This window comes from Mus pahari, chromosome 9 (assembly GCF_900095145.1).
Source record: "Mus pahari chromosome 9, PAHARI_EIJ_v1.1, whole genome shotgun sequence".
Lineage (NCBI taxonomy): Eukaryota > Metazoa > Chordata > Mammalia > Rodentia > Muridae > Mus > Mus pahari.
Genome location: NC_034598.1, coordinates 60,350,406 through 60,364,126, shown reverse-complemented (window position 1 = coordinate 60,364,126; position 13,721 = coordinate 60,350,406). Strand labels below are relative to the sequence as shown.

General features: G+C 41.3%; 2 protein-coding genes across 2 annotated transcripts in view; one reads left to right on the top strand and one right to left on the bottom strand.

The window, feature by feature from the left end:
* The window catches only part of Ptprr (protein tyrosine phosphatase receptor type R), a 225,343-nt gene that overhangs the window by 71,653 nt on the left and 139,969 nt on the right, over window positions 1–13,721 (top strand). The gene's annotated exons all lie outside the window — the stretch shown is intronic.
* On the bottom strand, window positions 8,445–9,530 carry LOC110326201 (transcription initiation factor TFIID subunit 7-like). The gene has a single exon (XM_021204402.1). It carries the CDS (start codon window positions 9,528–9,530, stop codon window positions 8,445–8,447), a length of 1,086 nt encoding a protein of 361 aa, XP_021060061.1.

Below are 13,721 nucleotides of genomic sequence, written 5' to 3'. Positions count from 1 at the left end.
AGTTGAAGGACTAAAAATATAAATAAAATGGAAGTTCTCAAAGGAGAAAGGGGCCAATCAAGAGAAGAAAAGAAGATACGAAAATCAAAGAGGGTTTGGTAGTGACATTTATGTTGAGCTACAATTGCCTCTTGACTGCATAGGTATTTTGTGTCTTACACAAAATTGTGTGTACGTGATTACCACAGGAGATAAGGCTCACCTTTATTTAGTTAGTGTCATACCCACACCCATTCAGAAGTTCAGACCTAACCCTCATTGCGATGGTATGCAGATTGGGGGATTTCCGTAGCTGATCAGTCCATGAGGGCAGAGTCATCGTGAATAAGGGGTTCTTGTAAGAAAGTTCTGCAGAGCTCCCTTGTGCTTTCTGTTATGTGAGGTTACAGTTGGAAGCCAACTCTCTACGAACCAGGAACTAGCATGGTAAATTGCTGTATTAACCCCAGCAGCAAAGCCTTCTCTGAATTAGATCCCTATGTGGTTTGCATCAAACTATATTTTGGGAGCTGGACATACATGGCCTTTGCCTTTCTGTACATTCCATTCTGGCACAGAATATATACAATCTACAAGTGAACACTTGGATAAGATGATAGATTAGTATGTCACAAAGGTGGTATTGGAAGGAACCATATCTGTGACAATGCTAGTTTAGGCAGAAGGGCAAGGAGAGGCAAGCCTAAAGAGTCAACATTCAATGGAAGTCAGAGCCATGAGAAGCTTCTCATGGAGAGCTCAAAGCAGAAGAACATTTTATAGTGGGGACCAAGGAAAGGGAGAGACCCTAAGACAGGGATAAGTCCAGAGAAGAGAAGGCAAGGTGTATCATTGGAAGGCAGGATTAAAATGTAGTGTAGGTAAGTTTCAGAGCTCACAGATCCTGGAGGATGTTGGCAAGGTTTAAAGTTTTCCTTCTGGATCAGATGAGTCAGCAAAGAGCACCAGGCAAGAGATCAACATGAGCTGAAGCAAAGGGCTAATGGATTCAGTATTTTATCGTCATTCCTATTCCTGAATCGTCGTGACATCCATTTGCATTTTGCAACTGAAATCAACACACATGGCAGACAACTCTGAGTGCACTTAAAAGGATGATTGGAACAGGCACTGCAAAGCAGAACTCTTTCAAAGGAGACCTGAGGTGAACACTCATTCATTCATTCTGCTTGTAATGGAGCCCAGCATTTTTAATGGAGACTATATTCTAAGATTATATTCTTAGCTGGATACAATTTGCAGAAAGCGTCTCCTAGGAATTATTAGACATTTAAAATGGCTTCAGGAAGAGGAGCTGGAAACAGGAGACAGAGTAGGGCTCATTAGCACAGGTCGTGGTGTACTGAAGAACCAGTCTCCTACAGAGGGGTGTGAAGAGATGAGTGTGAATGCCCATCCTTCCCACCTCCTTCTCACCTTCCCCATTATCACCACTCCATTTGCACCTCGCTCCTTCTCTCTCACCTTATTAGCACAGTTCCATTCCAATATTAATTGAAGGAGAGGTGTTACCAACAATCTCTCATTACAACAATTCCCCACCTTTCTTTCCCATGCGATCTCCCTCCCCTGCGCCTACTCCCTCTCTCCACAGTTTCTAGCAAAGCTTCTTTCAGAATTTCATAAAGTTGCAGATAAAAAAATGTTTAAAATCCCTAATAATAGTTTCTATAAAAGAAGGGTAATATATCTAATCTATATAAGGTAATATATTCTTTTTCTTTCTTCTTTTTTCTTTTCTGAGACAAGATGTCCCTGTGTAGACCAAGTTATCCTTAAATTCAGGGATCTGCCTGCCCCTGCCTCCCTAGTCCTGGGATCAAAGGTATGCACTACTATGTGTGACCAGGAAGTCCTTGCCAAGCCAAGGAACACATTCTTAGAGGAACTTTAAAATATCAATATAAGGAATCATCACGTTTCCCATTCCAAAAGCCATGAGAATAAGAAGCTGACTGTGGTGTTGTAGCCAGTGTTTCACAGGGTCATTTTATATTGAGTTTCCCTTAGCACTAGCCCCACATTTGAGGATATCCACTAAGGTTTGTACTGTTCAGTTTCCTGGTAGGGATTTGAATTAGAGCAATTCACATGTGCAACAAGGTCGTCGCGGGGACTGGTCAGTGTTCTCAAGTTGGGTGGACTGGAATCCCACCTCTATCCCTGTCTAGGAGAATTTGCATGATCAATGAACCTTTTACCAAGTTTTTCTTTACTATAAACTAGATTAAAAATACCGTGTACCTGCCAGAGTGAAGAGGGATTAAATATAAGTCAAGTGTTTTGAATAGTCCATGAGAAGAGCCCAACACTTTATGATGTCAGTGACCACTAACCCTACAAACTCACAGTTAGTATGGCAAGTGACAATTACCCTTGGCCCTAATAGAATGATGTTCCTCGTCCTTGGTCTAACACATAGGGCCTCTGGTCAAGTCACTGCCAAACATTTGCAAACAAGTCCTTGCTCTCCAGCAGTGGGTTAAAAGAATAGAAAGGTCCAGCAGCTAACATCACCAGCTACATTGTGCTTCTTCAAGGACCAGCTGACTGCTGAAGCCAGGGCTGCTCAGAGAACCTTAATCCGTTTGTGAACCAAGTATTGTCTAGGCCTTGCTCAAATGTAGATGGGTGGTGTTTTTCACATGTGTGAATGTTCAGCTAAGATACTCAGATACTATGTTTCAAAACCTTTGGGCACATCCCCCCTTTTAAATGGAGATGCAAATGTTTATGTTCAATGATCCTTTAGCTTTTCAAAGCACTTTACAGGCATTTTGCTAGAAAATGTGTATTCCGCTAGTTAAACAAATTTTTTGAATGTCTACTATATGCTGGGACACCAGAGTTAATAACAAAGCAGAGGTGCTGTGCAAGAGGCTCATCATTAACAACATAGGATGTGGAATGCTATGAGGGAACAAAAGAAGGGCCATGGTGAGGCCACAGACAAGAATCCAGAGGCTGCTTCCCCTTGGGATCGTCTGGCTGGGAGCAGAGAAGCAACCCAGGCATTCTGTGGATGCAAGTTGAAGGACATCTCAGTAGCGCCCACCATCCTACTCTCCTATGTTGCTTCCTCTGCTGCTTTCCCTCCACAGACCTACCTTGGCAGCCACCATTGTGGTCACTTCAGAGCTGCATTCATATGTTGGGGACTTCAGCTGGTTTATGACCAAGCAGTTGGGCAGCTGCTTTACAGTGGCCTTGTACTCTCAGACCTTTGAGTGTTCCCCTGGGGAAGAATCTATCCCCTAGATACCTCCCTTGGCTTATGTAATCCTGGAGAGGGGAGGTTTCATGCTTGCACCCGACACTACGGGCAGTCTAGTAAAGAACCAGAAGTTGTAAGCAGAGAGTAGAAAGCAGCCTAATTGGTGCAAGCTCTAACAAAAACAATAATAATATAAAGTGTGAAGCATGACAGACACATAGAGGAAGAGCTGACAATTTAACCTCTGGCTTTGAGTTTTTCTGGCAAGTAGTTTTTCTGCTAGTCTGTACTACACTGTTCTGTTCTGGCTTAGGCAAAATGAACTTCCAGTATCCTATATAATTTCTTTTATTGTTATCATTGCACATGTAAATATAAAATTGTGCATTATAACAATGTTCAACTGTATCAATGTCTCTCTATTCTATTGTCTCGAGCTTATCTAAATGATGGTGTAAAACTTCTGAAGACTAGGGTGTAATGGTTCCCACCTGTTATCTCAGCACTGGGGAGGTGGACCAGGATCACTGGGTGTCTAAGGTCATTGTTGCTATGCAGTGAGTTTGAAGCCAGTGTGAGCTATATGAGACTATATTCTTGAAAAACTAAAATGGGAATGGGAGACCTCTAAGGATTACATATGAATTTCACCAAGTAAAAGCTCCTCCCTCTTTCTCTCTCCTCTCTCTCTCTCTCTCTCTCTCTCTCTCTGTGTGTGTGTGTGTGTGTGTGTGTGTGTGTGTGTGTGTGTGTACTTTGTGTTGCTAGAGAGACCTGCAAAGAGAAAATCTAAGAGAAAAAAAATGTTCAAAGTCCAAAATGTTTGGTTTTAAGTGTTTTAGTTTTTGAACTGAGCTTTAGGGGAATATCCAAAGACTAAACACACCTACACGCATTGCATGTGCACACACACACTGCTAAAAAAAAAAAATCAAATTTATTGTCCTTAGCAGCCTTCCAAGTGATTAAATTCCAGACATATGCCACCATGCCAAAGTGTATTAATGCTAAACTCCACAGGACCGATGGATCACAAGATTAGAGGATGCTTCAGTCACAGGCATATTAAGTCTGTGCCTTTAGAAAATGGTCAAAAGAACATTTCAAAATGCTTTCTTTGGGGAGCACTTATTGAATATTCTGCCTTCCTAGTCACAGATGGATTCACTTAGTTTCCTTCCTCTATATTCATTCAGTTCCTGTCTGGAAGGTGGGAGGAGTTATTTATATATATGTGAACAGGGAGGAGGGAGCCCTCCACAGCTTGCCATCTAATTGCATGCAGAATTCTGGCACCTTTTGCTTGGCCCTTGACTGCTTCCCCACATGGTGTCTGGTACTAGAGACATAAAAATTATGAATAAACCAATAATTGGCCCAGTTTCTATAGTGCGGGACACATGTTTTTCATGAACATTAAAATTCAGGGTTTTTTTTGTTGTTTTTGTTGTTGTTTCTTAATCTGAGAAAGAGTTAAGCCTGGGTTCTGACATTAATTTCTACTTGTCTTCCTTTTGGCAGAGTGGGTTGTGTGTTTCTGTCACAGAGAAGCATTAACTCCTTTTTTTTTTTTTTTTTATGTTCTGCAAACCTAACTCCTCTTTGAAAAAAGAAATAAAAATAATCCCTTGAGATCTTTACCATGCATTTGTATGGATTCCAACTGATAATTCTAGTTGGCTTATATTTTCAGTCATTTTCTGTGTTGTCTATTTTGGGGTTATGCTAAAAAGTCAAATGCAGCCTTTCCTTGCTTTTCTTTCAGATCTTGGATGCCAATGGGCTTATATACATTGGTGCTCAATAATATGTATTTTTATAGTAACTTCCCTAGAACTCTAGGATTGGTTTCTTCTATTTGAATTGGAAATTCTACACATCATCACAGAAGTCAGACGTCAATATCTACTTTCTCACTCCCTTCTACTTTCCCCCCTGGAATAGGCTCTAGGCATGCTACCTCACTGCCAGCTCTAAGCATGTCAAACTTTTTTTTAAAGATTTATTTATTTATTATATGTAAGTATACTGTAGCTGTCTCCAGACACACCAGAAGGGGGCATCAGATCCCTTTACAGATGGTTATGAACCACTATGTGGTTGCTGGGATTTGAACTCAGGACCTACAGAAGAGCAGTCAGTACTCGTAGCCGCTGAGCCATCTCTCCAGCCCCCATGTCAAACTTATTACTGTATCATATCAAGTTATTAAAAGCAATGACTATTTTTAACATATTTTGTCTGTTTGAACAATATTGATAAATATGTCTCTTAAATATATTCCTCTCAGAATAAATATATTCTGACACCATCTTGAGTGGACGTCAGCCCGGTAATTTTCCCATCCACTGACATTTACTTTGGAAGTTTAAGTAGAGAAACATGTAACACTTGGAGGAACTGTGGGGACTTTATTTAGGACAACTGCATAGGTGTCAGAGCTACTGATAGATCAAGCTTAACCCTGCGGACAACAAAATCTATCGGCAATAGCAGGGTGATGGGCTAGAAAGTGGTAAGACGGGGTATCAAGAGTGGTTGTCTGTCGGAAGAAGTAAACTGATAGCAGTTCATGAGTGTTCTTGAGCATCTCTTACACCACAGCCTCGACATTTTGTTTAGTTCAGGGCTCCACAGCTTTTCCGTTCCATGTCTTAACTGGACCTCTCCTTCTCCAGCTGCCTTTTCTTTAAAAGTCTTCTAAATAACATACATAGAGCTAAATAAACACACACACACACACACAATGATGACAGTGTTTGCATCTTACAAGATGCTTGGATTCTCTAACTGTAATCTCAGGCAAGGTAGAACAAATTTAAAAGTGAAGTGACACTTTTTAAAAACTGATGTTCCCTGGCAACCCCTCAAATCACAGCACATTGGTATTTGTGCTAATTTGATTCAACTGGTGATCCTAAACACAATCTTAAAATTAGGTAAAAGGAGACTGAGAGCACAGTTGTTAAAGAGAACATGCTGCTCAAGAGGACCCTAGTTCTGTCCCTACATGTACGTCAGGCAGCTCAATCACTTGTAGCTCCAGCTCCTGGTGAATCTAAGGACTTTGGCTTCCTCTGGTAGTTGTACTTGTGTGCATATATTCATACATAGACACATTTAAAATTTAAATGTGTGTGTGTGTGTGTGTGTGTGTGTGTGTGTGTGTGTGTAATTTGATACGGTCAATGTCATTACCTGCAACCTCCTTGAAATTATTATTCATGCTTCTTCATTGTAAGTGGTTCTGTACAGGTATACCTCACCAAATATCTATTTGTAGAATCAAGTCAAATTATAATCTTAAGTACCTTTTCTCATTAAAAAGTAGAGAAAAGGATACCCTAAAACTGTTTGTTCAGGCATAATCCCAGCACTCAATGTCAGAACTTGGGAGTTTGAGGTCACACTGGGCTAGAGAGTGAGATAATTGCCTTTTTAAAATATGAAAAATTTGTTTGACTTACCATGATTTATAGTAACAGTGACTAATGAGGCAGAGGAAATTTGTGTGGGCTGAATGTATGTGCTGTATGCACACACATGTACTTGGGTGTGTGCCTATGTTCATGGCTGGAAGAGAGAGAGAAGAATGACTAGTTTCCTCTATTACTCTGTCTTACCCTTGAAGTAAACTCTCTCACTGAACTTGCTCAAGTAGGTTTTCAGTTAACAAGCCCCAAAATTCTGCCTCCACAGTGCTAGGGTAACAGAACCACACCTGGGTTTTTACCTGGCTCCTTGAATTTAAGTCTTCATGCTTGCTCAAGACATGCTTTTATATCCACTGTGCCATCTCCCAAGCCACTAGCAATTATTTCAAGATGAAATTCTTCAATTTTATTCAACATCTGTTACTTCTAAGGTGATTTTGTATAAACTCTTGATGAAATATTCCATAATATGAAATTAAAGCTAAGATCCAACAATTATTTTTAAATCACTTTAAAATATAAATTCCTAAACTTTAAATCTTATTAACCTCCATTCTCCACAATGCACTTCCAAATTATCAATTTTAATCTTTTTTATAATTACTGGTTTTCAGATAGCTTTAAAATTTCTTAAAAACATGAGAGTATCTAATTTGGCTTTTACTGGTATTCAGCAATGGCCCTTTTACTCCCTCCCTCCTCTGCACACCTTTCTCACACCTTTCTCTCCCTCTCCTGCTTCTCCTTCATCTGTTTTTTTTTTTTTTTTTTGACAAATTGGTGTGTGTGTTCCTCATTCCTCCCAATTTACATTCTGGTCAGAGAGAAAAGTGTATGTGTATCATTAAGTCCAGAGAATGATAAATAGTTCCAAGTAACTAGAGTGATGCAGTAAGATACACACTTGTGGGTATCAAATGCTGCTGACAAATATATTTCCTGAAATATACTTTCTTAGGGGATATAGCACTGTATGATAAACTACCTGCTGTTTCTTGAAATAAACATTTTCAACTGACATTTTCTTTGTATTTTCTCAGCCTACTAAACATTACTATGTACCAAAACATAAAACAGAGTAGTCTGCAGTGATTCTTTTATTCTCATTCAAAAGAATTTATTTATTTTTGCTTAAAGAACAGACTGTAAATAAAGCTTTACAACACTTCCCTGCAGCCCAGGGTTGGTAAGAAAGTCTTCATAGACATTACAGGCATCAGGCTTTTCCTAATCTTTTCCAATGGGATTAGAATAGAGAGACTGACAATAATAAGGATAACACCTATGCTGCAAGTGCTAATTAATGAACAAAAATCAGTTATGTACAAGCAAAAAACAAAGAAAAAAACCCCTGATCAGGAAAGTAGCCTTTACCTTGACAGAATCTAGTACTGATTCTTTCTTTTGCGGCAGATCTATATAAACCAGTGTGTCCTGGAAGCTGCTATGTAACCCAGGCTGGCCTTGAATTTATGAATCATTATGCCTAAATTTCTCAAGTGCTGAGATTAGAGATATGGGCTGCCACACCTAGAAAATTGGCTTTTCTTCTATGTTGTAGCAAATACTTAAACAGTTTAAACATATGCAAACTAGCCATAGACTGTAGACTGTTGCCCTTTCTTCAATTGGAATCCTTTAAGTTATCACATTTTTTATACTGCCTTTTCTATACAACTTTGTTGTTGAAACACTACAATCAGTGAAATGTTCAAAGAAACAAAAATAATTAACTCAAGATAACTAGAGGGAAACAGTTACACCAAGTCTACAGTCTAGATGATAGATTCAAAGTCTTACTTCTTCAAAAAACACTTCAGTTGTTGCTGTAGGAAACGGATCTGTTCATACTTCTGCTTCTCCTGTAACTTGAGCTGTTCCAACACAGACTGGAAATGACTCTTGAGGGTCAGGTTTTCCAATTTTCTGAGGAGATCTTTCTGTCTCTGTGCTTTGCCCTGAATCTCTTGGAGCTTTTTCTCCTTGGAATGAATCAGCTTCTGAATTCCCAGAATTACTGAACTGCTACTTTCATTAGCTTCACACAAGCTAAACTCAATAAACTTGGCTTGTAGCTCTCTTTCCAGGTCTTCTTCAGAATCATCTTCCTCTTCTTCCTCTTCATCCTCCTCATCCTCATCTTTATTCTCTGGATCATCTTTGCCACTGCTGGAATCACTGAATGTGCTCTGAGGCATAGCACATGCTGATGAGGTATGATCACCTGCTTCGAAGGGCAACGGACCGTGTGAAGTGCAGGTCTGACTTGGTCCTGCCTTGGTTCCCTCATCAACAATGATTTCCCATCGGCTGCTGATGGCTTCAGCATCTGAGCGCAGCAGCCTCTTCACTTCCTTTTCCACATCTTTGGAATCAATGGAACCACCACAGCTTTCTTCGTTTAGCTTCATAACAGAGGGCTTTTTCGTTGGTTTGCGAAACCGTTTCTTTCTGACATTCTTAAGCGGTGGAGTAATGCCATGGTTCCAGATATATTTTCCCTCTTCTTCCTTTTTGTTTGCCACTGCAGCAGTGCCAGCAGAAGTAGCTGGCTCTTCTGGGGACGCGTGGGGATCACCATCGGCGCTGCACAACAGCATCTGGGACACATCGGCTGTTTTATAAAAGGTTTTGCCATCGTGCGTTTTCAGGCTTCCAATAACACAAGGCAAATCGACCAGTTTGGCAGACAGTGACACGCCGTCTACCTGAACGACGGCACGCCGCGAATCGGGAGACAAGTCGATTTTTAGTTTCTCTCGCATGGCAGCACTGCCAGAACGGATCATCTTCCTGACCGCCGAAGCCTGTTCTGGGGGCAGACGCAGGATGAACTGGCTCTCGAGCTCGTGAGGCGGTTCGTCGTCTCCGCTTTTGCTCATCTTGCCTCTTGGGCCTACCCGCGCCAGGGCTGAGGTGAGGCCGTGTGGCCTGGGATCGACCTTCCTTTCCTATGTCCTGGGAGGGGACAAAGGCTGGGTGGGCCCCGCGGGGCTCTGAGGGCGAGGCCGCGGGGACTCTGTCCCGAACACGCAGACTCCAAGCCGGCCCTGCACAGGCAGGCTCGGTCAGCACGCTGGCCCCAGGCACCTCGGTCCCGTGTCCCCGGCCACCAGGCACGGAGCTGGCCCCTCACGGCTCCCCCGCACCTCGGCAGGCTTCGGTGGCCTCCTGGGACCTCCACTGGTCACAGCAGGTCCTCTGCGCCACCTCGGGCCTCGCGGCCTCCGCGGGCCTCTGTTTGCCTCTACTCCTCCTCGGGCCTCCCGAGTCCTCCGCAGTCCTCCGCGGGCCTCAGGGCGCCACCTCGGGCCTCGCGGCCTCCACGTACCTCTGTGTAGTCCTCCCCAGTTCTCCACGCGCCTCCCTGGTCCTCCGCGGTCCTCCCGGGGGCCACCTCAGGCGTCGTCCGGCAGCCGCTTAACGGCCAGCGGCAGAGCCTCGCGGACGCGCTTCCGCACGTGGACCGGAACTCCCTTTGAACAGGACCTCAGGCGGCCGAGCAGGCACTTCCGGTCACAGGCCTTCCGGAGGAAAGCCGAATAAAGCCTCCTTGGTTCCCACCTAGGCGGGCCTTGGGCTGCCGGGTTGCTCCGGAGTTCTTTCGTGTGGGTTTCTTGTTTGGTTATTGGGTTTTTTGTTTTTGTTTGTTTATTTATTTTTATTATTTATTTGGGTTTTCAAGACGGGGTTTCTCTGTGTAGCCCTGGCTGTCCTGGAACTCACTCTGTAGACCAGGCTGGCCTCGACTCAGAAATCCGCCTGCCTCTGCCTCCTGAGTGCTGGGATTAAAGGCATTTATTTGTCACTTTATACAGCAAACACTGTGCCAATATTTGACTGCTCCATGAGCTGTTAGCTTGTTGGTTGGAGCTGCCTGCTGACTATCGGAATCTTCACTAAGCCCCCTCCCCAGCTAGCTAGTTATCTATTTGTTTATTTATTTATTTATTTATTCATTCATTCATTCATTCATTCATTTCAAGGCTTTTAGACAAGGGCAGGAGGGTATATGGGCTCAGTGCTAGCTAGAGATGTTCCATCTAAAAAGCAGCCGATTGTTCCAAAGGCCACAAATATGGGGAGGGGAGTGGAGATCTTTCTTAAACAACTACTTCATCGTGGTGTAAGCTGTAAATGCCAACCTAAAAAAAAAATTATTTAACATTGGGAGCTGTTAGCTGGTAACTATAGGAATGGCACAATGACACTTTACCCCTAAACAGCCTAGTGCTAGATCACAGAAACCAGAATACAGAATTCTCTTTTCATCATCAAAGAACAACTAACTTCTGAAAAATAAAAATATTTTATGTCTGGTAAAATGCTATTTCCTAACCTATAATTTCTAGTTGTTTCTATGCAAGCCTTTATAGAGAAAAAGAAATGAGGGAGATCTAGTGAGAGCATGAATCTATAATCCAGTGGGGCTTATTATTGTTGTTGTTTCCCTTGGAAAACGAGGACAACCTACAAATACATGGCTTTTTATTCCACTTTTCATATATCTCAACTTTTACATTTTTTAGCTTTTTAAGGACAAGTACATATTTCAAGTGCTGACACGCTTCACAAATGCGTTAAATATGTGCCACTGCTAAGGGGATTTTTGAATAGCCCTAGTTTCTCTTTCCATTATCTTGAAGTAAAGGACAGTACACAGTCATTTATTTTGTTCACTCACCCACATAGCAGTGGATAATGTTTTTGAATTATTTTGAAGGATGACTATAGCACTGTTCTTGGTGAGCTGCTCTAAATAAACTGTGATCATTGATCACTAGCTATGAGTACTATAAAGCACAAAAATAATCAAGAAGCTGATGTTAATACAATAGAATATCTGTAATCTGTAATTTTTTTTAAAAAAAACTCAATTTCATTATTTAGCTTGTATAACTCAAGCATCACAACTGAGAAGATGAAAATAAATTATTTTGAAGGGAAATGGAGAGAAGAGAAGATCTCATAGTCCAAATTAGCCTCAAAAGAAACACGTAGTAGCTGAGGATAATCTCTCAAGAGCTGAGATTTCAAGTGAGCACTACACATATACCACATACAATCTCATCATTTGCTAAGCGTTGTTAGAAATGGAAATTACTCTGATAATTCCAAAGCTTTTGGTTATATAGTCAGAGTTTTTAAGTATTTTATTATCTAATACTGTGATGATATATAACACACACACACATACACACACACACACTATTTCAACAGAAAGCTGAGGCAAATGTAATAATGTAATCAAACGAAGGGGCCAAGGTCCAACTCCATCAAGCAGCAGAACCTAGTAACTTTGGTCACTTGGTTATATCTTCAAAATCAAGGATATAAAAAAAGGAGTTGTGGAATCTCCCTCTGTGACTAAGGAAAGCAGCTGAAGTCAGGCATGTGTCAGGGGGTTCCTGCATGGAGGTCCAGAGAGGTTATTGTGTGAATCTGTGAAGGTCAGAACTGGATTGTGTTGGAGACCTGAAGATTTTAGAGATCCTAGAACCATGAGATGCCTGCCAAGGAAAGCTGCAGACAGGGTGTGGAAGCAGTCCAAGAAAGAGAAGTCTAAAGAGCACATTGACATCAAACATGGTGATGTAGAACATGGTGACTGGAATTTGCCCTACTGCTTTTCAATCTGGCCCAGTATTTCCTTATATGGCCCCCATCTTGCCATTTCGGAATGGCAATATATATATTTTTTTATACCATTGTATGTTGGAAGTATGTGACCTGCATTTTGATTTTTGCTCCAGCACCTACCTACTTACCACCATGTTCCCTGCCAGAACTACAGTGAACTAAATCCTCTAAAACTGTAAGCCTGCCCCCAGTTAAATGTTTTCTTTCATATAAGAGTTGACTTGGTCACTGTGTCTCTTCACAGCAACAGAACAGTGACAAAGATACATAGTTTTATGTGACAAATAACATTAATATTGTATGCAGATGTAAAATTCTAAAATATCAAATGAGAATAGACATATATGACATTTCTACTGATCTTTCTTTTCTTTAGTGAATCATGTTGTGTGTTCACTGCCATTCTGTCCTCAGTCCAGTACTTGCCTTTGAGACTGAACTATTTGGTGCTTTATTATTTATTGTTCTCTGGTGCTGACTACTATAGTAATAGACCTGTTTACATTTTATTTTTTTCCAGGAATGCTATTTTCTTATTTGCATATACATCTCAGTAGAGGTCATTTTCTTGGGTTGTACTTACTCACTTCATGTTCGTTTATAAATATTTGTCTGCCACTGCATGATAGTAAGTTTTATCATTAGTAATAAAACTGTAGATAAGAAGCTTCAGGAAACATTTGTGCTAGAGATAAAGTGTGTTGAGTTAAAAAGTGACTAAATAGAAAACTATTTTTACCACAGGCAATACCTCCCACCCAGTCCACCTGAGAGGAGGATTTCACACGGTTAAAAAAAAAAAAAAAATAGAGATAATTCAGGAAAGAGCATCCTTCTAAATTAGTTGTAATTTCATGTTCAATGCAATGTGATAAAAAAAACAGGGAAGAGCCAGCTAAAATCTATGTATGCATCTGTCAAGCAGTCATAAAACTGCCTCAGCGATAGCACATAGAAAATAGCCACATTATTCACTGCGTGAAGGCAGAGCTTGTGCGCTGATATTTCAAACAACTGTTGGTAGTTTAATGAATAGGTGATGTATTTTTCTTTGAGAGAGAGAGAGAGAGAGAGAGAGAGAAAGAGATGAATACTCAAGTGTATGCATGCAGATGCCAGAGGGAAAACTAGGGAGTCTTCCTCTATCACTTTCTGCCTTATTTTTCCTGTTTACATTTGTTTATTTAATGTGTGTGTGTGTGTGTGTGTGTGTGCGTGTGCACATGTCTGTGTATGCCTGAGTGTACCATGAATGCATACAGAAGTCAGAGGATACCTTATAGAAGTTGGTTTTCTCTTTCTACTGTGTGGGTCCCAGGGATCATAGACTCAGATCAACAGGCTTGGTGGTAAGTGCCTCTACCAACTGAGCTTTGTCACCCATCTGCCATCATTTAAAATATGTGTGTGTGTGTGTGTGTGTGTGTGTGTGT